Raw genomic sequence first — 26,351 nt, forward strand, 5'->3', positions numbered from 1 at the left:
TATACCCATAATATCATCGGCATGAAGATAATCCAATTACACACACAGCATTTATCATTAGATTTTATTTTCTGTGTAAAATTGGAATCAGAAACACTAGTTCACGTCTGTGATCAATCTTGGTTTTGGTTGATCTCAAATTTACATTAAAAGGTGATCCGGAATGGAGTCCTTTCTTGGCTCTTTCTTGCAAGTGGGTGTTTCCTTAAATGTTTCTCTTAGGCTTTGCCCTCAAAGAACAAAGAATGTTCTGGGATGGCAATGAGCACCACATGACAGGTTTGAAATCAAGTAGATCCTACCTAGCATCATGTTTTATTTTACAATACTCATAATAATTTTTAAATGGATAAAACTTGGTCTAATACATATGTTTAGAAAAAGGGATGTACATTTTTTTAGTAAGAAAGTAGTTGTTAAATGACTTTATAAACACGAAAGTATTGATAATTATTGGTAATTTATTTTGAAGGGCTTAAAAATATGTAATACTTCAGTAATTCTATTTTCAGATCATCTCAGTACCTTCTTAGAGTAGCTTCCAAGCTAAGCTGTTGAAAATTTAGTAGGAACTTAAAAATGTTTTTAAATGAAAATCGTAGTTCTCCTAAGCACAAACCATTCAGATTATTTTTAAATAGCCAATTTTGGGTGCCTAAGCAAAACCTAAAATAATCTTACTAGGACATTCCAAAAGAAACATTCTCTCCAAATCTCTTTGTGAATGTCAGCTTTGGTCAAGTGTGCAAGACTACGTCTTAGGTTCATTTAAAAATATATATATCATAGTTTATTTGTAAATGTCCAATATAAGACGGATTAGATTTTTCTTCCTCTCAGCAATTTGCACATACTCATGCTGTTGTTTTTCTTTCTAAGCTTGGGATTTATGCACCATACATAGTTCTCTTCTGGTACCTATTATCAGCTGGTACCTCTGTAAAAGAAGCAGCCAGAGTTCTTAAGTTGTGTCCCATAAAATTGCTCTGAAAGCCAAACCTTGGTATCTAAAAAGAAAGTTTCTGAAGATCAATCAGAATTTGGCAATTAAGGGAACCTTCACCTTCACCACAGTTCAATTTCGGGTATATCAAGGAGCTGAGAAGATATATTGCACATTTCTTGGAATGCTTAAGAAATAGTAAGCTATGATGAATTAAACTGTCATCATGTCCCATCTAGCTGAAAAATAATAACAAGAGTGATTTAGGATAATCTGAAGTGTTCAACCATATCGTCAAAGTTTGCATCAATGGATCGTGAACTAAAACATGATCAAGGATTCAGAGCACATAGGCTCTTCCTGCTCAAATCAGAGATGGTCTGGCATGGTGTCATGTAAACAATTAAATATTAAAGTTGAAAAGGATGGAAGGAAAGAGGGGGGGAAGTGGGAAAAGGCAAAAGAGAGGACAAAGGAAAAATATTTTTTGAAGTACAAATTTGGGGGGGAAATCAGTTATACTCATATGCTTTCTATTGTCAGAAAAATAAAAATGACTTCCCCTAATACCCATCCTCTTTGTTTCCAGCAACAGGAATAAACAGAAACAAGTGTAGGACAAGAAGTCTGTAATCTACAACTAGAGATGAAATGTGACCAAAAGGTAGAAAATTCCCATCTTAATAACACTTACACCCCAGAGGCTTACACAGATACTTATATAATATCTATACACGCATATATATACTTACATAATCATACAAATAAAGAAGGATTGAAAATGCAGTGAATGGTTGAAGAGAAATTACAGTGTTCTCTAGAATCCTGTAGTAGAAGGACATGACTCAGAGTTTTAACATGTCCTGAGAAAAACAAAATAAACCATGCATCTGGTTCTGTAGGAGTGGAAAGAGTATTTTGTCCACTGACCACAGCCAATAAAATACTTAAGTAAAATCTCATATTATGTTATTTGTGCTCAAATAAAACTTCTTGGGCCTTGTTTGTTTTTAAAATTTCTCTATTGCTATCAAAAAATACTTGGAAATGAATGACATATAAATTTATTTATAGTGGTGTAGAATGCTCATTTAAAATAAGCTAGAGGAGGGGCGCCTGGGTGGCTCAGTCAGTTAGGGGTCAGGCTCTTGGTTTTGGCTCAGGTCATGATCTCAGGACTGTGAGATGGAGCCCCCCATGAGGCCCTACACTCAGCACAGAGTCTGCTTGAGATTCTCTCCCTCTCCCTCTCCCCTTGCTCACTCTCTCTCTCTCTCTCTCTCTCTTTCTCAAATAAATGAATAAAATAAAATAAAACAAGCTGGAGGATTTAAGGAGACTAGAAATAAAAAATCCCAGGAGGTGGATCTTGTCTAAACAGAGCAATAGCCCAGACCAGAATCAGAGCATTCGAAGTCTCCATAAGACACATCCTGGCTGTGCTGCCTTGAGCCAACTTTTGTGACCTCTCTGAATCAGAGTTTCTTCATCTCTAAAGTAATTGCCAAACCTTCTGGGGGGGCATATAAGTTAATGTCCATGAAAGTGCTTTGTGACCACCAGTATGGGACATATAGTACAAAAAGGGAGAAAACAGAGCATTAAAAAAAAAAAAAAAGATGCAAGTCTGATTCACCTCTCTGAAGGGAATTAATCCTGCTTGTCCCCAAAGATTTCATTAGCTATTTGAAAGATGTCGTTGTGTATTTATCTTTAAATTGCTTACTAATCATCTCGAGCAAAAGCTCATGGCAATATTATCAGAGCCAATTACTTAGCATGTCATACTCAGCATCCTAAAAAAAAATACCAGCAAACGCTTTCTGCAATAAATAACCATATGCGCCCTTGGGATTTAACTTTTACTGTGAGGGGAAAGTGGCATTGCTTTGAAATATATGCTGGCTGGGTCCTTCCTTTCTTTTTTTCTTTTTATGTTTTCCTCCCTCTTAGAAGCATATTCAAGGACAAGGTAGTGAAATTGAAATTGAGGAACGGTCAATGAGGGAAAATGCCATTTGAGTCGGAGAAGATGGGCGGTAATTCTTAATTGAGTGTCCCTCTTCAGTGGGCTCTCATATTTTCACCTCAGGAGGCTTTGTGTTGGTTACTGAGTCCATGAAGGGCACTGCTCAAGATGCACGTGCTCCACGGCCCCCGTCTTGCTAGATTAATGGGGTCGTTCTGAGAAACCATGGTCTGCAGGAAACATTTTTAACCAGTGCTGTCAGAGGGAATCACTCCGTGTTTACCTTCCAGGATTTTGGCACAGGTTCTTCCAAGATGGAACACAAGATTTTATAAATTGCGATCATTTGCAAAACGTTCTGGAAGACTGTCCTCAGAAATAAGTCCATCACACCAAAAAACTATTTTAATGGTTGACATGATACCATCTCAGTGAATTAAATATAAAATGAGCATTGGAAAATAAAACAAGATTTATTTAAATACAATCAAGGAATGGGTTATTTATGACCCAGCAGGAATGCTTTTAGGAAGAATTCCCTCTTTACTCAATCTGATCTATTCCGTCCGTCCTTTGGGTTTTCATTACTTAAAAAAGGAAAGACATATAAAGTATGAAAGTCCTCAGCTTTATTAATGCAAACATATTTTTTATTAAAGAATGAATGCATTTATGCTAAAGAATAGTTTACATGTGTTGTAGAGCAGCAAGCAATATCCAAGAGGCAAGTTCTTCTCAATACGACTCCATGCTCATTCTACATGCCTTAACACTGGACCCACACACAGGGGCACACGTACACACACACAAATGCATACAAGAACACACAGATACATAGACCAAAACGCTGACACCATTACTCTCTGGATTGGATGAGCTCTCATTTAAGGCTTCTGTAATGTGCCCCAGTGCCCTTAACATTACCGGGATTAAAAACAGACTTCAATCAAGGAGCAGCATTACCTGGAAAACTAGCCATCTGCTCCTAGCCTTAAATGTATGCATTTGAACCAACACTTTCAGTTTCATTCAGTGTTGACTCTGTGTTGATGATATTAAAGATCCGTGAAACTGAGACATCTCGGACTCTCTTAGCGATATTCCTCATTAGAAACCGTGGATAAACTGGCAACTCCGCCCCTAAGATATCACCAATTATAAGATAATGGGGTCAGATTTCCCTTTGGGACACAGTTTCTCTAGACAAACCAAGTGTATGTATATAGCACATTCCCTATTTGAGTACAATGTTGAGTGATTGAGGCAAGCCTTCCTTTGTGATGCCCAATCAGATCTGAAGCTTGCCGTGAAGGATTCATCAGACAGGACCATCAACTAAATAAGTAACCATAAATCAGAATTGATCAAAGGACAGCCTACCAGGAGTTTGCTCACTTGCTGATAACTCCTTCCCTTTTTCCAAGGTTTCTGTGGTGGTAGTGGTTGTTTGAAACTCCTACTTTGTTTATTTCATCTGCTTGGTTCTTTTCTTCCCTTTTTGTGTCCTGCAGTGTATGCTGAGAATCCATCCCTTAGGGACATTCGCTGGGTTGGAAGGAGAAAGAGGGTGGATGAGGAGGGATGAGGAAAGCAGCTATTAGTAGTCGCAAGTATTCTAAGAAAATAGATGAAGTGAATACAATAAGAGGGAACTACTTGATATATTTACGTAAATAAAAGCATTATCTTTAACTGTGAATTAACTGCCAACTATCAGCTTGTTAGTTGTAAAGCTCAATAAAGGCTGTGCTGATTTGCTTACTGAGGAGAGAATCTGAAACATGCCAGGGAGAGGGGCTCTCAGGATATGCCTGAGGTGTTCCTTTAGCTCTGCGGCCTCCACACCTGCACCTGCACCCCCCACCCCCACACACACCCTCTCCCCATGACTAGGGATCCTACAGGTGCATCTAACATTCTTGTTGGATTTCATAAGGCAGATTGGAATGGTCCATCAAATAACAGCCGCAATGTATTTGCCTGAGAGTGATGATAACTGGCATGGGGTCTCCTATAGGGAGGCATGGGGAAATGAGGGGGAGTGGGGAAAGAAGAGAGTCTAGAACTTTCCTCCCTGTCCACACGCCCACCCTCCTCACAGTCACAGCAGCAGCAGATTTCAATGTAATGTAATTACTTTAATAATACATTTCTTTAGATTTAGAATTGCTCTTCTGAATTTAAAAAGCTTGGTCGGCCAATAGTTTGGCAGTCTTTTCTTCCCAAATTTGAATCATTGCTTATTCATCTATCATCTTGAATTCCTTGACCAATGCTGCCTTGCTGAAGCATCCTAAGTCCATTCAGCCATCATCGGATTCTAATTCCTGGGAAACTTCTTCCGATGAGCTGTTCCTATGGATCCGACCATCGCTCTTCATACTGTGGAAAGTCTTCTTGAAGGCCTCCATCATGGCGTGGGCCAGCTTCTTGGCCTCGAGCTTGCTCTCACACTCTACAGCGTGGCAGTCCATCTGGTAGGACAAGTCGTCGTTGATCTCCCTATAAACCCAGGCAAAGATGTTGGGGCTCACGTTGTGGTCAGCGGTGCAATAGGCGATGCGTGCCACCTGGAAGGTATCCATGTGGACTGTGGCTTCACCTTTGTGGTCGAGGTGATGAAGCCACACTTGGAAGGGTCGGATTTCCAGAAGGGCATTGGCTGGAAAGACATCTTCTCGGGCTAGCGTGTGCTTCTTCCAGAGCTCGATGACGGGCTTTTCTGTGCAGCCTGACAGAAACTGCATGCCTGTGGTGGGGACTTTACCCAGATAGGTAACCTGCAGAGAGATGAGAGGAAGAAAAAGGGAAAGCTCAATATTAGGCTTTTCATTCTAGTTGTTCACTTAGATGTTCTCAGTCACACTGTCACTCTGGGCAGGTAGAAAGACATTGTTCTAGCTCCCAAACAAACAAAGTTGTCATCAGAATTTCTACCTTTTCTCCCTCACAAGTGGTATTGAAATGCCTTAAGTAGCATTGGATTTTTTAAAAACCTAATTTCTAGAGACCCATTCTCCCTCTCATCTCCCTACCCCCTTTTAAAATTCAAATTAGAGTAACAATATGATCTTTTTACATAATTTGGCATTTCTTTAAAATCATAAAGCCATTTGAAGTTTCTTTTCAACCAAACACATGCAGAATTTAATGACAGGAGGAAGTCAAAAGGATGCTGCATCTGAAAAAAAAAATCTTTATTAAACTTGTCTCCTTATTGCTTTACAATTATCTCACAGTGTTTGATTTCACCTAAGCTTTTGCTTCTAGCAAATGCCAAGGACACAAAAACATTATGGCTTAAAGCATGATTGTTATCCCTACCCCATCCCCTACTACCAGCAAGATAATTTTTTAAATATCAACACTCAGTTGTTTTTCAGCCTAAATAAGTTTTAAACTGATGAGCATCTGGTTATAGTGATAATAAAAGAAAGATCCACAGATGGGTCAACGCTGGAATTCTGGCTTATCAGATCGCTAGATGGGCAGTATGAAAACAAAGGCAAAGAATTCCAAGTGACTCAAATAGTATCTTTTCTGTTTTTGGTATGATTGTATTTATTTATTTGAGAGACAGAGTACAGGCATATGTGCATGAGCAAGGGGGAGGGGTAGAAAGAGATGGGGAAGCAGACTTTCTGCTGAGAGCAAGCCCTGGGCAGGGCTTAATCCCAGCCCCTTTCCCCATCATGACCTAAGCTGAAGGCAGAGGCTTAACCCACTGAGCCACCCAGTTGTCCCTCAGATAGTGTCTTTTAAAACACTTGTTTATTATCATACTAAGAAGGGATTTTCATTCTTTCTCTCTCTCTCTCTTTTTTCATTCATCAAAATTCATGGAACTGCCACCATTGGAAAACCGGCATTATGGAAATGTGTAAAACTGAAGAAATCATTTAAGAAATAACATAAGATAGTATGTAATTAGGTTCAAAATCAGTGACACAGATGTAAATACTGTCAATTAGAGGAAGATGAGATTGGAAAAAGGTCCATGGAGATTTGGGAACAACAATTGCAATCAATGTCTGTGTTTCGTGGGGCTATAAAGGTCACACACACAAAGATGCAGAACACAGAAGTTAAGTACTATTGCATTTTTTTCATGGTATGTTTACCTCTTAAACAAAAGTTAATTGGACATTCCCTTTAAAAAATAACTTATTTGTGAAGAGGCACAGTGCTGCACATTCTAGGAATACTTATCAGGAACCTATTATACACAATGGCAAAAGAGCCAGGGGAGACGGAGAAGGGGGAGAGGGAAGATGGAGAGGTCCAAACTCAATAGGAAGGAGGTCATTGGTATTGGTTCACAGCACAGTCTTTGAAGCAAGCGAAGTCAAGATTTACATCCCGTTCCACAGTTCACAAGGTGGGTGGTTCTGGGCCATGTGCTAACCCTCTACCATAATATAAGGCAGACCGTGAAAAGGGCAGGTGAAGGACACAGGCAAAGGACCCTACGGATTCAGAGGGGGGAGAAATGGCATCCTGCTGATGGAAGGCTTCAGGGTTGAGAGTCACTAGATTTCAAGATATGGGGTCTCAAAAGCCAGGTAGGAGAAGCACGTGAAGGTAGCAAGAGAAGGGAACAAGAGGGAAAGGACTTGTAGTGGGGAAAGCTCTCTTCCACACAACTTGGGCAAACAGGCCACGTAGGCCTGACCAGACAGTAGGTGGGGATGGAGGGCAGCCCTAGAGAAGAGACAGGATGTAAGCTGCCACTGGATGAAAGCAGGCAGAAGGCCCTGCACGCAGTCTAGGGAGTAAGGACATCCCTGCTCTGGAGGGAATGCCATAAAAGGTCTACAGTCCCAGAAGTGCCAGGGTCTGAGCAAGGTTGTGAACTTGGAAGACTTGTCTGATGCCAGGAAGAATAGATGGGAAAGGCTGAGCAGTAGCAGAATGCTCAGACATCACAGCCAGGAGGCCAGAGGGCCCAGACTGGGAGTGGAGTTCATGGAGGTGACAGGAAAGGACAGATGGAGCCTGATGGGACGACATTACAGAAATGGGACTTACAACACGTGGCGGGAGACAGAAGGGGAGAATGACACAGACAGACAAGCAAGTGCCTCACCTCCACAAGGAGAGCCATAGGCTGGATGGCTCTTGTTCACGCCGCGTTGGAGTAAATGTGCAATAAACAGTTCTTGACTTATATACTTGCTGCAAATGTACTTTCTGTATATGGTACTTCCTGATACCTTTTACTCTTTTTTAACAGCTTTATTACATTTTTATTGAGGTGAAATTCACATCCCATAAAATAAACCATCTTAAAGTGTGTGATTCAGTGGCATTTAGTGGTCAAAATGTTGTACAACTATCAGCTCTGTCCAGTCCCAAAATGTTTTCACTGCCCCCAAGGGTGATGTCATCCCCATGAAGCTGTCACTCTCTATCGTCCCCTCCCACCAGCCCCTGTTAACCTCCAATCTGCTTTCTGTCTGTATGGATTTACTATTCTGGATTTTTGTATAATATGCAACCCTTTGTGTCTGGCTTCTTTCACTGAGCATCATGTTCTCAAGGTTCATGCAAGAGGTACCATGTAGCAATAGCTCATTCTTTTCTAGGACATCTTTACCTCAAGAAATTCAAAAGAAAACTAACTTCAATGCTTGAAGTAAAAGTGCATTCTTTCTTAATATCCACTGAAACTAGAAATAACCATGTTTATATTTGATAGAAACAGCCTTCAGAGGGAGGAAATGTCCTTCAATTTGCTCTAAGCTCACAGAAACACACACACACACACACACACACACACTCACTCACACACTCTTTTTAAAATTAAAAAGGTATCCAGCCAATGCCTTCTAACATGATATAATTAAGGGATGAGCTTAAAAACTTTATTAGAAGTTGTAGAAAATTCGCTCCAATCAAAAGCAATTTCATAGAAGTAAATATGTGTAACTCAGAAAAATGTATTCCTCTCATAAATATTTATGACTTGAAAACTGAAGATTTTAAGGAAATGAAGTTTTATTTTGGAAGTGTGCTTGAGAGAAGGACGGGGCAGAGATGAGTAGCCCAAAGAGCTTACTAAAATAATAACAAAAGCTACTTTTACTATGTAGACATATATATATGTGCTGCCGAAGCGAGCACTACTATGTAGACATATATAAAAACAATTTTAAAGCTCTGAGATAGAACAGAGGACATAGATGTGACCTCTGGGTATTAAACTTATGAGAGTAATCTTCATTCAGTGGCCCAGTTTCACCAAGGTTACCTAGATGGCACACTGCACATCGAACACGAGGTTCTAAATTGTCATTTATGGGGGCGCCTGGGTGGCTCAGCGGATTAAGCCGCTGCCTTTGGCTCAGGTCATGATCTCAGGGTCCTGGGATCGAGCCCCGCATCAGGCTCTCTGCTCTGCGGGGAGCCTGCTTCCTCCTCTCTCTCTGCCTGCCTCTCTGCCTACTTGTGATCTCTCTCTCTCTGTCAAATAAATAAATAAATCTTTAAAAAAAAAAAATAAATTGTCATTTATATATATTACCACCAAATCAAGCCACGAGGATGCTGAATAAGTAGCACCTAATATTTGCGCCACACTTTAGGCAAAAGGCTCTTTGTGTCTACCAGCTTCATTGACAGACCTGTGGATTCATGGATCAGGATGGAAAATGATTCCCGTTAGCCCCTTTTCAGAGATAAGAACCCTAGGTCAGGGACTGGCACTGGGACGCGCACTCTGTTCTGCAAGGTGCTGGGCTTTCTGGAACATTCTGATGATTTGTGAGGAAAACCGCACGGAAACGTCACCCTCAAAAGATACCTGTTGAATTCCTGAGCCACTCTGCTATTAGAGGACAGCTGTTTCCATTGGAGTCCACTTACTAAACACTTGTTCATTTTCCCCATCTTTTGACTATAAGAGAGATTTTGGACTTCGGTGAGCACCCTAGATACAGCAGGTCCTCCCAAAGAGTGGACAGCATTCTTGCATGGGGTGCTTTTGTAAATGACACTCTCTTCCTTGCCATTAGGGGCCTAAGCCTTGATTTACAACTTTATTCCTTATCATATAATTGCAGAAAGTAAGACTCAGAAACCTTTTAAAATTCCCAGGTAAAATGGCGTACAAATAACAAAATTTTAATATATATATATATATATATATATATACACACACACATATGTATATATATAAATACAACATAAATATTAATATATTTAATATCCATATAAAGTATAGGTTTTCTAAAACTCAAGAAAATATAGTCTACTTTAAACAAAATCAAGGAAAACAAACTGTTTCATCTCAAGAACTGAAGACTTTTGGCATCTTCCCAAGAGTATTCTGTGAAAAGAGAAGCATAAACATGTTCTACCAATACTAATCCTAAATATTCCATTAGCTTCATCTTGCAAAGTACTACTCAGCCTGCAGAGGGTGAAGAGCTAAATGTGGTTAAGGGGAGGACTCCTCTCCATTGTGATACTGACAGGGGCCTCCAAGCACACCAAATGTTCGCTGGGGCTTCCACAATTTATGTCTGCTCTCAATTGTGATTTTCCATGGAGACTACAGAGGCTGCAGTGGGCAGACTGGACAGACAAGCCCTTAGTATAAGCATAGAATTAGCAAATGCGCCCCTGACATGCCAGAAAATGGCTGATTGTCTAGATAATAAGCTCCAGTCCTGCTGCTTGGTAGGACCAAGATCTGCTTCCCTTGGGCCTTGGTAAGACTCTCAGCTGAGTCTCCTCTGTAATTAAATGAGCTAACCCTGTCCAAGCCCTTCTAGGCAGTCCCAGTAATGGGACTCTCTGGTTCCTACAGGATCTAGTCAACATAAGACATGAACTAAAGGGTCTAATCTGATGTCACTGGGTGAACCTCAGGAAGTCAATGGAACCTCTGTTTTGTTGCCTTTGTGGAGGTAATGATGTCAGAAATCCCATGAGATAACATAAACATAAAGAAACCATGCTAGGTTGGCATTCCTTAGAGAGACATGGAAAAAGAATTATCTGAATGGAGTTTCCCTAAAAATGGAATGTAAAATGATGACATGATGTTCCAAGCAGTTTCCCCTCCACATAACCCCTTTAAATCAGCCCTGTTATCATCCATTATGACCTGTGTTCTGGAATCCTCACTTGGTGCACTTTCCCCTCATAAGTCAACTATCTACTACCTGCCTATACATTTGCTAACCCTCCTATAAATTCTCCAAAGTCTGCCATTAACCCATGACTCTAAGTCACTGGAAACAACAACAGCAACAATTCTTCAGGCTTTAATTTTAAAAAAATGTTAATTTCTCTCTTTAATTTTTGATATATAGTGTAATAAAAATATACCTATGGCTCTGTTTCTCAAGGGAAAACTTAAAGTTAAAAACTTAAAAAAAAAATCAACTGTCTCAAAATTCCAAAGTTTCATTATGCTGTGCATTCAGCCATTTCCTCTACCGACATGAAGCCACAGGACCCACGTGTGTCAATACACAGAAACCCTCCCAAAACAGTGTGTTATCTCTGTAGCCTTCCACGTCAACACTGTGGTGGGGATTTACTCTCTCCATAGAGAGATTGCTTCTTGCCACAATCTTCCTGGGGGCGGGGGACTTTCTTTCACACCCCTCTGTGGGCACCTCCTCCCTAGGAGTAAAAACACAGGACTCAATGTGCAAGGAGGCTTCAGGAAGTTCTGCTGCCAACATAGGTCCATCCGGTGAAGGAGAATCTTGTTATTCCCGCCCATCTATGAAAGAGGTGAATGTTTTCTAGATGAATAAGTCCTTTCTGAACCTCATCCTTATGGGCTGCTATCTTCCAGAGCCACAGAATCGACGAGAAACCTTGAGTCACTAAACAGGTCACTAAATGCCCAAATTGGTAGACAGATTTCTTTCTTTTTCTTTTTCTTTTTTTTTTTTTAAGTTGTCGCCTCCCAGAGTGTAAGAACAAAGGGACTCAGAAGAGGAAAGGAAGAGCCTTCCGGGGGAGTAACAACCAGTTGGAAATAAGCAGTAAACACTAACATCTTTTCTATGGTTGCAGGAACAGGCACTGGGCAAGAAACTCATTAAGAATGAATCATTCAGAGAGAAATAAACAAGCCGAGCAAAAAAATGAAAGTTTTTCCCCATGTGTCATTCAATGGCATACGGTGATGCCTCAGCCACAGACGGTTGCAAGATGTGTGAATGGGCTTTGCCCAATCCTGACTGAAAAAATTATTGGAGAATATTCACAGCATGTGAAAATCCATAGAGGCCATGAAGCTGAGGGGCCTGCCAGAGCGTCTGCCACATTCCAGTGCCAGTCAGGAGAGACTCGTGTCCTCAGAAGCTCTCCTTCCCACCCAGGACTTTTCCAACAGCTCATCCAGCTCTCCATTCATGAATCACCATTCTTTCTTCATCTGTGGCAAAACAAACTCTGCTTGCCTGACATGGAGCCTTCTGGCCAACTGAGCCATCACCATCCCTTCCTTTTGATGGCCAGTCAATATTTCATTCTGGCCTGAAAACCCCTTGTTTAGGACCCTGACCTGTCTCATCCTAGACCAGACAGTGGGATGGAGAGGCTAATGACAGGGGCCCCAAAATAAAGAGTTGGGACAGAAGGGATGATCACATAAGAATCCAAGCACCTGGCTTCCCAGAGATCTTGGACCTTCCAAGCTGGAAACTGCACAACCACATGAGTCCAGCTTTGGTTCCGTTTACTGTGAGGCTTCTACAGGATGGCACAACCAGATCAAAACTTCTCCAAGAGGCCTTTCTTGGAATATAAAAATCCTTGGTGTTCTTTCATTGTCTGTAGGAGACGTCCTATCCTCAGCTGACATAAAATAACACAATATGAATTCAAGAAGAATACTTGACTGGAAACCCTAACAGCCTTTGGGTTACAAGTCAGAAGATAAGAAAAAGAAGAGCCAACCCTGAGCCAAAAGCAGAGTCAGGCTCTTCTCTTCTGACACTAATTCCTACTGCACTTTGTGGAGAACATTGAGATTCATAATCCCAGCTTGAATTGTCTCCTTCCTTGCTGGCCGCAGAGAAGCAAGCAACCACTAGAATTCTGAAGAGCAGGGATGGATCCACATACCAAGTACCTAACAATCCCCAATGCAAAGACAGACATAATGCTAATTACGGCCTTGAATCTGTATTACATGTTGTAAACCATGACGGAAGTATTAAAGAATAAATGCTGTTCACAGGAAACCTATGAAGTCATTGAGGAAAAAAAAGTATTGAGCTTTGGGCTTAAAAATTAAATTTTTTTTAAATGAATTTTCTTAATGGAACATTCGTTTGATAAGTATGTATTTAGCACCTACAGGGAACAGATATATTAGTGAACAGAATCAATACACTCTCTGCCCTCTTGGGTCTTACGTTCCCAGTACACAGCGAAGGTTACCGGACTCAGCATTGACACGGGCAAGGCTGGCCTTAGTGAGAAGCATACGCACATGCCTCTGTGAACATTTTCAACAAATCTGGAAATCTTTTCTTAGGTTCAAAAAGGTCTTTCATATAGCACAATGGGGACAAAAAAAAAATCCCCATTTAGTGTCCATTCCTCGGATCAAGCTGTGTCCCATCAATGCTCATTATTTTTACATTCACTGTGGTTTGGGTTCCTGAAATGTGGCTGTGGTAGAAGGTCAGGCAGGAGAGAAGCATCAGGGAGAAGGGAAGGTGAGTAGGAACTAGGAAGATATATAAAGGCAGAAGACCAACGCACTTTGTCTCCCAAACAAAATGACCTAGTAATTAGATCGCCATTGGTAACTTAACACTTGCCCTAGACAGAAGGGGTTCCTGGCCTCCCTTGACATCTGTGTCTTCACTCTCAGGATGTTCCAGATACATCAAACCGACTTGCCTCTATTGAATTATTAGAGTAAAATGATGCATTGTTTTAGGCTACTCAGCATCTCTTCTACTTTTCTTAGATTTCTCCTTTCTTCATTTTGGAGATCCAAATAAGTGTTCCCAGTGTTTAAGCCCCAAGTATTGATAACTATAAATTCCTGATGATTCAAAGGTATATCATCCATATTCTCTGTCTTCAGTGCTCAATGGGGCTGTTCATACATGCCTAACACCACCCCTTTGCTGCAGAGATGGCGATTCTGATAACCTGTCTTACATCACCCAGCTGGTCCCTGAAAAAAAAAAAAAAAACAAGATGTGGGACACAGTGCTTCTACCCCAAGGACCAGGTTTTTCCCTCTACCCCAATCTTCCTGAACAGGATCTGGATCCTTTTTAAATTTTTTTCTTTTCGTTCTTATGTCATCCATCTTCTCCCTGGCCACTTCTTCAAGTGTCCACACTAAGACCCGGTCAGGAACCTGGAAGGGTGACAGACACTCTGCCAGGCTTTGTTTAACATTCAAAAAGGAACTTGCAATCGGTTAAACTGTCCTTAACCTGAGATGTGTTTGCATAACTCAGGGATTTAAATGATGATGCTAGCTAGCATCAATAATTGAAGGAAGGAGACAAGAATGCATACTTAATATTCAGATATCCTATTCCTAAAGAATTTTGAAATGGTGTTTAACAAAACAAACAACCCCTATTTCAAAAAACAATTTCAAAGAGCAAATACTAAGCATGTGCTGTGTTGGCTCCAACCCTGCCCTTGTGGGTGGTGTACCAACAAGCCAGACAGCATGTGATGCGGAAATTGCTCTGGGAGCCACACACATGATGAGCAGGGCTACAGAGCCCACAGCAAAGGCAGGAGAGCCTCAAAAGACCGACCTGAGAGGCCGGGGCTCAGCTCTCCACAGACCTGGGAATCCCTTCTGGTTACCCTCCAGGGTCCTATCCGCCTTAGCCCTTCAGTCTTCTGTGGGTCATCCCTAAGAAGCCCAGACAATTCTGGATCAAAACGAGGATTTTCTTCTCTGAAGTGAACATTGGGTACCACTCTGGGGCCTGTTTTTTGGCAGACCTCTTCAGGAGTAGACCCAGCTGTCCTTTGGCTAGACAGGGATGAGGAGGAATTGTTGCCATTTCCCTTAAGGCTATGCTTTGAAGTCTTTGCCTTATATCTGTTTGGCCAGGCTGAGTGGGCTGACTCAAAAGCAGAGGATGAGCCTGGTGGCCTAAGGTAAGCCTTTCTCAAACAGCACATTTTTGTTATCCCCAAAGGGGATGGTAATGACCCGGAAAGGCTCCCAGACTTAATTTTCTTCTTAGCAACAATGCTGGCAGAACAAATTAGGTTTTCCAAAGTGCATATCCTCTGGTGCACATTTATGCATATTCCTTTGTTTAGTGATATTTATTTATCTTGGTAACTTTCCTAAGGTCATAAATATTAAGAATACTTTTTTTACTGTTTAACAAGACTTTCCAAATACTTGCATATGTTATGCTGACAGAATCTGTAAAAATATTAATAGAAATTTTACTGGGAGATATGTTTTCTTTTTATTATGTAAATGTACATCACAGGGGGGGAAAGCAAATTTACAAAGATCCGATATCAAAAAATAATTAAGTCCTATTTTTGCACTCTAATAAAGAGACGAACATTTCTTCAGCTGTTAAATACAGCTTCTGTCTCACAATTAGGAGTTTAAGTGATAGATTGGTTTCAGTGATTCATATTATTATAACTTCGTTCCAAAGATGTAGAGTGATTTGAGATGCTCTGCCCCATCTTGTGCTTATCAAGCATTTCCAATGCACAATTTGTCCTGTCAATTGTCTCTTAGATGTGTGAAGTTGGAAATATTGCCATTGCCACTGTCAAAGACAGAAGCGATTTATCTGGGAGACACTGAAGTGTGCCCCTGAAGACAAAGTCACTTAATAAAAGTGACACCACATTGAAACATACATCCCCTCATCGGGCCCCTTCTGGTGAGCCGGCTCAAGGATGGTCTAACCTGCCACTGTTCCACTCGGCGGGATGAGAGCAATTTATTTCATGACAAGTCTGCCATCTCCCCTTCTGCTTTCTATTCAGGGGAGGATCCTGGAAAGGGACAGACATTCAGCAGAGCTCTGCAGGCCCCAAAATGTTCACAATGAGAAGATTCTCTAAAGGATAAATCAATGTGAAGCGCACGGCTTGAGAATTATCCTGACAAATGGATTCAAGGGACAAGCACAGCGGCAGGTGAAAAATGTCACCAATTTTAGTCCTTGAAGCACTTTATCAATTCATTTTGCTTAGTGCACAATTCATTAGAAATAGACCAGAGGAGGCATTGAACAGTAGAAAGAATCATATCGAGACAACATTTGGTTGGAGGTAATAAACACACCAGTCTCTGGGTTGCGGGTCTAGAGCTCTAAATCAAAGGCCAGTGAAGGTTTGCAACGAGAGGTACACTGAGGCAAATGAAACATGGAATTACTATGTGTTCCAGAAAAATGAACACTTATGTTCAGACAAAAACCTCTACACGAATGTTCCCAGAAGTTTTATTGGCAATAGCCAAAAAATGGAATCGGTCCCAACGTCTTCCAACAGGAAAGTGCTTAAGTAAACGGCGGCACAGCTCTATCATGGAGTGAACATTTGACACCTGCAACAACCCAGATGAATCTCCAAGGAATTCTGCTGGGTGAAAATAAACAATCCCGAAAAGTGACACACTGGAGATTCCATTTGTGTATCACTTTAGAGATGGGGAACAGATCGGTGGTTGCCTGGGCCAGGAGTGCGGTAAGGATGTGGTTAAAGAAGACCAACAGGAGGACTCGCTATTGTAAGGAACATGTTAGAATCTTCACTGTGGGACTGGAAACGTGCCTACACTTGTGCAAAGAACTAAATACATACACGCATCATGAGAAAAATTTGGAAAAGCTGAATGAGATGGGTAGAGGGTGACTGCGGTATTACATGACAGTTTTGCAAAGTGTTTCCCTTGGAGAAAAGTGGGTAATGAGTGTTGGGGAACTCTCTGGATTATTTCTTAACAACTGCATGTGAATCAATTATCCCAATGAAAATACCAATTAAAAAAGTCATCTCATCCATCTTATTAAGAGTTGTTTTTTTAATAAAGCTATCTTTTATTCATAAGGACTTATCAACATTTGTAATACATTTATGCTGTTCTGATCAATGCATATGCATATTAATTGTATGGCTAACTCAAACCAGAAGATATTTAAATTTAAAGACATATGGTCAAAAATAGTTTTTTAAAAAAATTTCTGTTATTTACATATTTTCCTTGCAGAAGAAATATGACAGAGTGGGAAATAAATGATTAAAGAACATTCTGAAATCCACTCTCTCCCTTTATGGGGAAAAGGGAGAGTGACCCGAGAAGAGAAGAAATGGTCTAGTTTAATCTCCTTGTCAGCTTGTTAATGACAGACCCTGTGCCATTTGCTAGCAGGCAAGTCCTTATCTATGGAATGCTTTTTGCAGGGTGTACCTGTTTGCCTAGAATTTCTTGTGGCAAACCAACCTGAAATCTGTAGAGTTACAGCACATGGCTTCCAGGAAAACATCTCTTAAGCTACTGTAACTAAATATAAAGTGGAAATGTCTCAAGGTTTAAAGTGCTCTCTTCCAGGGATGCCTGTGTGGCTCAGTTGGTTAAGCGTCTGCCTTAGGCTCGGGTCATGATCCCTTGGATCAAGTCCCACATCGGGCTCCCTGCTCGATGGGGAGCCTGCTTTTCCCTCTGCACACTCTGCCGGCTGCTCTCCCTGCTTGTGCTCTCTCTCTCTGACAAATAAATAAGTAAAATCTTTAAGAAAAAATAATAAAGAAAGGGCTCTCCTCCATATAAGTACTATAACTACATACAGTATTAGGTATGTCCTGTGTTATCTGTGCTAGACCATCTATGTTCCAGCAAGAAGGGACTGAGAGAGACTCACTGATGGTTCCAGATCTCAACTTGCTCACTTGTGCGGACTGTTTCCTTGAAATTATTAGTAAAGTTTGGTACTGGATGAAATTTCTCATCTGAACATCCAATTCTCTATGTAATCTCACAGGGTGATCAATAGCCTTTCAAGCAGACCATATTATTTTAGGATGACATTCAGTGGGGTTGCAAGTGCTGCTGGAGGGGACAGAAGGACTATAAGAGACCAGGAAGGAAAAGAAATACTGCAGAATTTATGATGGTTAAAGAAGAGCTATTGTAAGTAATGCCTGTGGACATGGGGGTATGGATATCTTTTCCAGTTAGTGTTTTCATTTTTTTTTTTTTAATATACTCCCAGAGGTGGAATTGTTGGATTACATGGTAGTTCTTTTTTTTTTTTTTCTTTTTCAGTAGGCTTCATGCCCAGTGTTGAGCCCAATGTCCGTTGAACTCATGACCCTGTGATCAAGACCTGACCTGAGATCAAGAGTCGGACACTAAATCGACTGAGCCACTTAGGCACCCCGTGGTAGCTCTATTTTTAATTTTTTGGGATCCCCATTCTGTTTTCCATACTGTGGCTGTATCAACTTAAAACCCCACCAACAGTGCATAAGGCTTTTCTTTTCTTCACATCCAAGCCACTTGTTTTCTCTGATCTTCTTGATTGTGGACATTTTAATAGATATGGGGTGATTTATCACTGTGGTTTTAATTTACATTTCCCTAAAGACTAGTGATGTTGGGCATCTTTTCATATACCTGTTGGCCTTTTTAGATCTTCTTTGGGAAAATGTCTATTCAAGAACTTTGTCCATTTTTTTAATTGGGTATTTGTTGTTATTGTTGTTGTTTATTTGTTTTTTTCTATTGAGTTATATGAGTTCTTATATATTTGGGGTACAAACCTTTTATGTGGTTATGCAAATGATATATGGTTTGACATTTTCTTCCCTTTTCATCAATTGCCTTTTGATGGTTTCTTTTGCTGAGAAGACGCTTTTTAGTGTGATGAAGTCCCACTTGCTTATTTTTTATTTTGTTGCTTGTCTTTTTAGGTGTCACATCCAAAACATCATTACCAAGACCCAATAGCCAAGCCATAGAAACAACCTAAGTTTCTACTGATTGATGAATGGATAAATAAGTTGTGATATATACATATATATTATTCAGCCATAAAAAAATTGAGGAAGTCTTACCATTTACAACAACATGGATGGGGCTTGAAGGCATTACGCTAAGTGAAATAAGTCAGAGAAAGATGAATACTGTAGGATCTTATTTATATATGGAACCTAAAAACAAACAAACACCCCCCCCAAACAACAACAACAACAACAAAAATAGACAACTCACAGACAGAAAAATCAGACTTGTGGTTACTGGAGGCAGGGGTCTGAGGGAGGGTAATTTGAAGGATTGTGGTCAGAAAGCACAAATGTCTAGATATCAGATAAATAAGTGCTAGGCATGTAATGTACAACATGATGACTATAGTTAACATTGCTGTGTGATATACAAGAGGACTGTTAAGAGAGTAAATCCTCTACATTCTCAACACAAGGATAAAATTCCTTTTTTTTTTCTTTTTATTGTATCTTTGTGAGGAAATGAGTGCCACTATACCTGTTATGATACTCATTTCATGATATATGGTAATCAAACCATCAGGCCATATGCCTTAAACTTATACGATGATGTATATCAATGATTTCTCAACAAAACTGGAAAAAAATAGTGCCTGGCATACAGGTGTACGAGCACAAGTTGAAAGAAAAAGAAAAAGAGAAGCTAGCTTGGTACATAGGTATATTGACTACATTTAAAGAGCCATATAGAAATTTTATTTAAAATTACACTATTTTAGGGGCACCTGCGTGGCTCAGTCTGTGAAGTGTCTGCCTTTGGCTCAGGTTATGATCCCAGGATCCTGTTGGGCTCCCTGCTCAGCATCCCTCTCCCTCTACCCCCTCCCCCCCAATTCGTGCTCTCTCTCTCTCTCTCTCTCTCTTGCTGGCTCTCACTCTCTCCCTCTCTCAAATAAATAAATAAAATCTTTAAAAAATAAAAATAAATAAAATTACAGTATTCTAAATATGACAGAAATCATATCCTTTGAAAATGTTTAAATGTACAATGGAAATATTCATTGTGTAACTTAAAAAGGTATAATCAACTAGAATACTGACATATTCTGTAGAAAACTGAATGAAACCCCTATAATATGTCTTATCTGATTGACTATGACTTAAAAGATCTACTCGTAATTAGAGAAATGCTAACTAAAACTACACCAAGATGCCTTTCTCACTTACCAGACGGTAAAAATAAAAGGTATGGCACATTGTGTTCACAAGTCTATGGAGAAACAGACACTGTCATGTAGATTGGGGTACAAAGTGACATAACATTTTGGGAAGGGAATTGGTAATACAGAACAAAACTACACAAGGATCAATGAATATCTGGCTGAGTGATAATTTAAATGGAAAATAAAAATATTTTTATAAGCATATATAGTTGAATAAACAATCTTGAAGGTTTAAATTTAATGTAATTTTAGATACATGCAGCCAAGGATCTGTTTTTGATCAAAATCACTCCATCATGCTAATAGGATCAACCTATTTTGGTGATATGGACAAATCCTATTCTAATTGTCCCGGTGCATGTGTATGTGTGTGTATATGAAATTACACCTTTGAAACAGAATCTGTAATCACTCAATAGCTTTCCTGTATTTCCCTTCTGTTTCCAAATAGAACCCAATGCATGATATGAACACAATTTTTAATGACTAGCCCCATCATGTTTTTATATGGTTAGTGAAAAGTCACCTTGGAACCATAACCTTTTTGCTATTTAACTATTCAGCTCTGCTCAAGGAAATATAGTGACTAATAATACTGTTATTATTCACCTCCATAACAGAGTTATCACATTGAAAACAGCCCTAAAGAATTCCTCGACCAGATTTCTTTGTATGAAAAGAGAGTGATAGCAAATATTTAGAAATCCAGGAGCAAGGACTTACAGAGGCTTAAGTTGTAGCTTTGAAGAGTGTCTGGTTAAAGTCATTGTTAATGAGTGTATTCTTAAGAGAAGAAAAAAGAAAGAAGTTTCTCTTTCAGCACTGGGAAAATAAGATTAAGGAATGAAGCCAACTCAGGAATCTTTCAAGATGAACGACCACTTCAACAAATACAATTATTTTTGGTAAGAGTGCACTTGCGCTAGAGCAAAGGTTTCAAATCTTGATGGATTAAGGAAAAGCAAGAAGCTCTTCTGTTATTTTTCAAGAAACACCTGCTCAGCAGCCAGAAGTCTTACTTGCTTCCACAGTAGAGTAATACCAGCAGTGCAAAGTGTATGAACACTGCCCAGTAGACAGACTCCCAATTGTTTCCCTCTGTTTGGCTCAGCAGAGGTAAAGAGCCTTGGAGACCATCAGGCCAGGTAAACAAAAAACTCAAAGGCAAATGGAGGAGGAGACCTGTGAACGGTACCAGAAGGAAAGTCTATGTGGCCAACAAGGGAAGAACAAGGAAAACATCTAGTCTACCTTTGAAATGGGTCTGATTTCTAGGCTCCAGAAACTCCATACACAGGAAGCAAAGATACAAATACCACGTCTTCTAGATCCAAGCCTGGAAAGCAGATCTCTCTTTTTAGAAGAATTGCATTTTCATTGTTTTAGGAAATGTCTCTTTTATAAAATGTTCATAAGTTCCCCATAAATGTACTGAATCTCCCATAGTCTTTGTGTATTGACTTTTTTGAGCTCTCTCAACATGCTTCTGATGAGTTTCCGTGTGTTTCCATGTTCTCACTCTCTCTCCATCACCAGCCTCACTGGGATGCAGAGATGCTTGGTGTGATAAGATCTACTAGGACCTAAGGGACAGTCATAGACAGATCTACAGGAGCACAAAGTCCTGTCACAGACACCACCAGTGCTGCTTCTGTTCATCCCTCCTCGTTCACCAGAAGGGGAATGTAACAGTTAATTTTCTGTGACCTCTTGACTGGGCCATGAAGATACTTAATCAAACATTATCCTGGGTGTGTCTGTGAAGATGTTTCTGGAGGAGACAAATATTTGAATCCTTAGATTGAACCGGATTGCCTCCCCCGGTGTAGGTGGATCCCATGCAATCCCTTGAGAGCCTGAATAGAATAAAAGGTGGAATAAGGGAGAATTTGCTCTCTTTCCCTGTCTTCAAGCTGGGACGTTGATTTTCTCCTGCCTTTGGACTTGAACTCAGGTTGGAGCCAGACCAGTGGCTGTCCTGGGTCTCCAGCTGCCAACTGCAATTCTGGGGACTTTTCAGCCTCCATAATCACATAAGCCAATTCCCTTTAATAGAATCCTTTATTATGCACTATATACAGTACACATGTAAAAATAAATCTCTTTACACACACACACACACCCTATTGGTTCTGTTTTTCTGGAGAACCCTAACACAGGTGGGATCTACCACTTCACCACTACCTCTCCCCCTCCACAGCCCATAGTCCTCTTCCTCACTACCCCTGCTCCTTTTGTTAGAGATAGCTCAAATGTTCCTCAGTTACTCTCAGCTCTCAACCTCTCTAACTGTGATTCTATAATAGTGACTCTAAACCGAATAAAAGTTGTGAAGTCTCTGAAGGGAAGTAGACTAAGAAAGTCAGACTTGATTTTTCTTCAACAATGAGTTATTCTTGGGAAAACAGTAAAGATGAGTGTTTGTGTTCGTCCTTTTCAGAGGGGACAGGCCTTCTTGGCCTCACATAGAAAGAGCACTTGCTCAAACTTTGGGGACTTTAAAGCAGAGAGGACTTGCCTTCAAGAGGCCCTGGCTTCTCTCTTCTGTAGCCTCCCCCTACAGATGGCCTCGCTCTGTCCCCAAGTCCCAGGCATCTCTTTGTGCTTCTTTGTGCTCCATTTTGCTTTCTATAAAAATATCTAGGACTTCACAGTAACAGCCCATGTTAGAGTGTAGACTCCCAGAATACAAGTAACGGAGCCATATTAACAGCATATGACACACCATGTGAGCCTCACAATAAGAGAATGAAAAAAAATCAGTTAACTCTCCTTAACTTTCGACTTTTTTTTTTTAAAGATTTTATTTATTTATTTGACAGAGAGAAATCACAAGAGAGGCAGGCAGAGAGAGAGGAAGGGAAGCAGGCTCTCCGCTGAGTAGGGAGCCCGACGCGGGACTCGATCCCAGGACCCTGAGATCACGACCCGAGCTGAAGGCAGCGGCTTAATCCACTGAGCCACCCGGGCGCCCAACTTTCGACTTTTTAATGATAACATGATAACATACTCAGCATTACGATTTTCAAACTTAAAAATTCAGGCTAATTTCATATGAGAAGTTTATTCCCTTTTGGATGTTGGTCTATTTGTAATGGTGAATGAATGATAACAAGGTAATAATGATAGCTAATAACAATAATCATCTCAATTAATAAAACAAATGACTGGTATGCTGAGAAAATAAAGATATCAAGAAATCTGAAATATAACCAACCTGATATTCAAAGGTGTTTTAACATTAATTCTCCTCGCTGGTTGGTAAAAGCAACAGGAACAGGCTGGTGGTCGTCAGTTTGTTGAGTCGGTTTGTTTGCTCAAGGTTTCTCTACCATTAGGCCTCTGCTACCTCAGGTGCCAGTGATGTCTTATTTTGTTGGGTCAGAACTTTTTACAAAACCACGAATGTGCTCAGAAGGTAACGAGTGGGCACTAGTATTCCCAGATAGGCTATGCAAGAAACAGACAGTTGGGAGCCGGAATTTAGGGTGGAAGTGAGATGATATGAAAACCTTCCTTTCCTGGCCCCAACTATGATGAGAAGTTCCCAGAACCTGGAAGGACACTTCCATTAAACAGCAAATGTCTTGAGCCCAAGCCAAGATGCCTTCCCTGTCTACCCTTCGCACTCCCTCTTGGACTGGCTCTTCTCGGCCGTCTCTCATAGTCTTCTGTCAGTCACAGACTCTGCATCTTAGGTCAAGGGTGCTGGGGGGGGGGGGGCTGTCTTTGCACTGTCACTGAACGTTCCTTGTTCCTTGAATTGGCAGATGAGGCTCTCAGTGACAGCAAGGCCTCCATTGCCTGCCTCAAGTGCCAATGGCCCAAATTAAACTTGACATTGCCCATTTCTGTCCACTGTCATTCTGCTCTGCCTGGTGGCAATTCCATCTGGGGGTTAAAAGAGAAAATGGTCTTTGGAGTTTCTTCCTGAGTCCATCAAAGAACCCCTCATCCCACCAGGAGCCATGCTGCAGCAGGGCAATATATTCCTTCCACTGAACCAATAGATTCAGTTAAAAAAAAAATAAACAAGCTGGAAGGGAGGCCATAATTTTTCACCAAACCTTAGTATTAATACAGACATACACACTCCCTCAACTTCCTGAAATTCCCTCCTTGCAGAGCTTGTTGTGTGTGAATGCTAAGAGAAAAGTTAACATCTCCAAATTGGAAATGTGTGATGTGTGTGCACACATGCATGTGTACAATGTGTGCACATGCAAGTGAAAGAGAAAGAGACGGGAAAATGCTCTTGGTGGTCCAAGGAAACATGCCCCAGCTCTTCTTCTTGTAGAGGTATATAGTGGGAAAATTAATATACCTGCTGAAATCTTATGGAAAACAAATTCTAATTTTTTTCTCCTTAATTTTCAGGAAAAAATACAAAATAAAACATAATTCAGCCCAAAGTAATGAAAAATTCTCTCCAACCTAATTAACTCACCACCTACTCCTGATAATCCTCCAAAAGCAGAAGACAAGTGAGATTTTTATTCTTCTACCTAGAAGCTTAGATTCAAAGAATTACTCCAAACAGAGTCACCTCCCCAAAATATTTGATTCCCTTTTAGATTTTGGTTTGGACAAAAAAATTTTAATTTGATGAATCCATCTTGCTTTCAAAATGTATAGGAAATTCACTGATTTAAACCTTCTGACGTACATTTCAATGTCTACTCACTATTGCCCTTACATGAGACTTAAATCTTCCAATAAAAAGACAAATTCACCTTCTATTGCCCAAATTAATGTGGCAAGAACTCCTATCATCTTTATTGCTACAAAAGAGTCCCCAATAAAAGAACAGTTAGTCATTTTGGGGTACCCAGGAAAATTCCCCTGTGTCCCCACAAAGCTTACAATCGCCTTAGGCTTCCAGAACCCTGGAGAGTTTGAATCAACCTGGAAAAGGGTTTCCGTCCCAGCTCTGAGCCACTCTCGCTCAGTTGGAGCTACACAGCTGCCTTTTGCAATCAGAGTGGTTCCATTTTTCTTGAGTCAACCCCTCACTCTTCTAGAAAAAGGAATTGAAATTCAGGCCCAAGATCTTCTCTGCAAGTAGACCTCACACGAGCCTCCTCCACTTCCTTCCTGACCAACACACCCAAGGAAAGCTTCTCCACGGAGCTCCAGTCCCAAACTGGAAGCCCTTAGACACCAGGGGTGGGCAGGCAGAGAAGTGATTTTTGTACTAATCAATTCTGAGCCCCAGTTCAGCCAGGTATGGGTGACTTATTGACCCCACAATAAGATAAAAGCAAAACAAAGCATAATCCTCTTCATTTAAAGCCAATACTGCACTAAGTGATGATCTGTTTAGGGGGAAAAAAAAGGAATGAAAACAAAATGAGATTTTTAAAAATGACAATATTCAGTTTTATGTCACCAGGAAATTAAATTTTTAAAAAATACTTAATGTTTCTAATTATTTTATCTTATTTTATTTTATTTATGGGCCTCATCCCAAATACAAAGATAATAGTACCTAATATTACAGAATGATAATTCTCAGGCACTGTTTTATGTACCCAATATACAAATTCATTACTTCTCACATAGCCTTGGGAGATAAGTATTGTTATCATTCTCAATTTACATAGGAAGAACTGAGGCACACAGAGGTTCAGGCACTTGGCAGAGGGCACACGAGAAGTTTGATTTCAGAGCCCAGTTTTTAAGTCCTTCTCATGTCACTTTAAAATCAAGATGGTATCTGTATTCAGACACTCCCTCTTTGCCCAAGTGCCTTCATACTAAGACTGGGGATGTAATGAAATCAAAACATCCTCTTGTGATATATACTGTTACTTAAAAACATTTTGCTTTTTAGGGTGATTCCTAAAGTGGCAGATTACTTCTCAATACATTCTGTATGTGGTAGCAGGAGTTACCATTTTATGACTCAAAGAATGTCTTCCTGAGTGTGGACAAATGAGTTTGAAGCCACTTGCTATAGTATCGAGCAGTTTTTTAGCATTCAAAAAACCCTCCTAACTGACCTAACTTAATGGAGACTCATATAACTTAAAAGCCCCTTTTGGAATAGCACTATCAAACAGAACTCAGTCCTCTTTATTACCGAGTTTGTTCTCCCACATCCTCTAGCTAATCCTCACTCTCTAAACAAATTTTAGTAAAGTCTGCACACTGCCTGGTGGGAGGGTCTCCTAAAGGAGACGGTTTTCTCTGTTGCAAGAGAGTTGGGCTAACCTTTGTGTATTCTTTAATAATACGTCTTCTCTTCCATAGGAAAAAAGGAACAAAGCAA

At 40.3% G+C, this 26,351-nt stretch overlaps 1 protein-coding gene across 1 annotated transcript in view; it reads right to left on the bottom strand.

Moving 5' to 3' along the window:
- Nucleotides 1–3,519: 3,519 nt before the first annotated feature.
- PID1 (phosphotyrosine interaction domain containing 1) overlaps nucleotides 3,520–26,351 on the bottom strand; it is a 225,531-nt gene continuing 202,699 nt past the window's right edge. Inside the window, exon 3 of the mRNA XM_046019913.1 lies at nucleotides 3,520–5,692. Within this exon, the coding sequence (XP_045875869.1) occupies nucleotides 5,216–5,692 (477 nt within the window). The 3' untranslated portion in view covers nucleotides 3,520–5,215. The remainder of the gene's footprint in view (nucleotides 5,693–26,351) is intronic.

This window comes from Meles meles, chromosome 9 (genome assembly GCF_922984935.1).
Source record: "Meles meles chromosome 9, mMelMel3.1 paternal haplotype, whole genome shotgun sequence".
NCBI lineage: Eukaryota > Metazoa > Chordata > Mammalia > Carnivora > Mustelidae > Meles > Meles meles.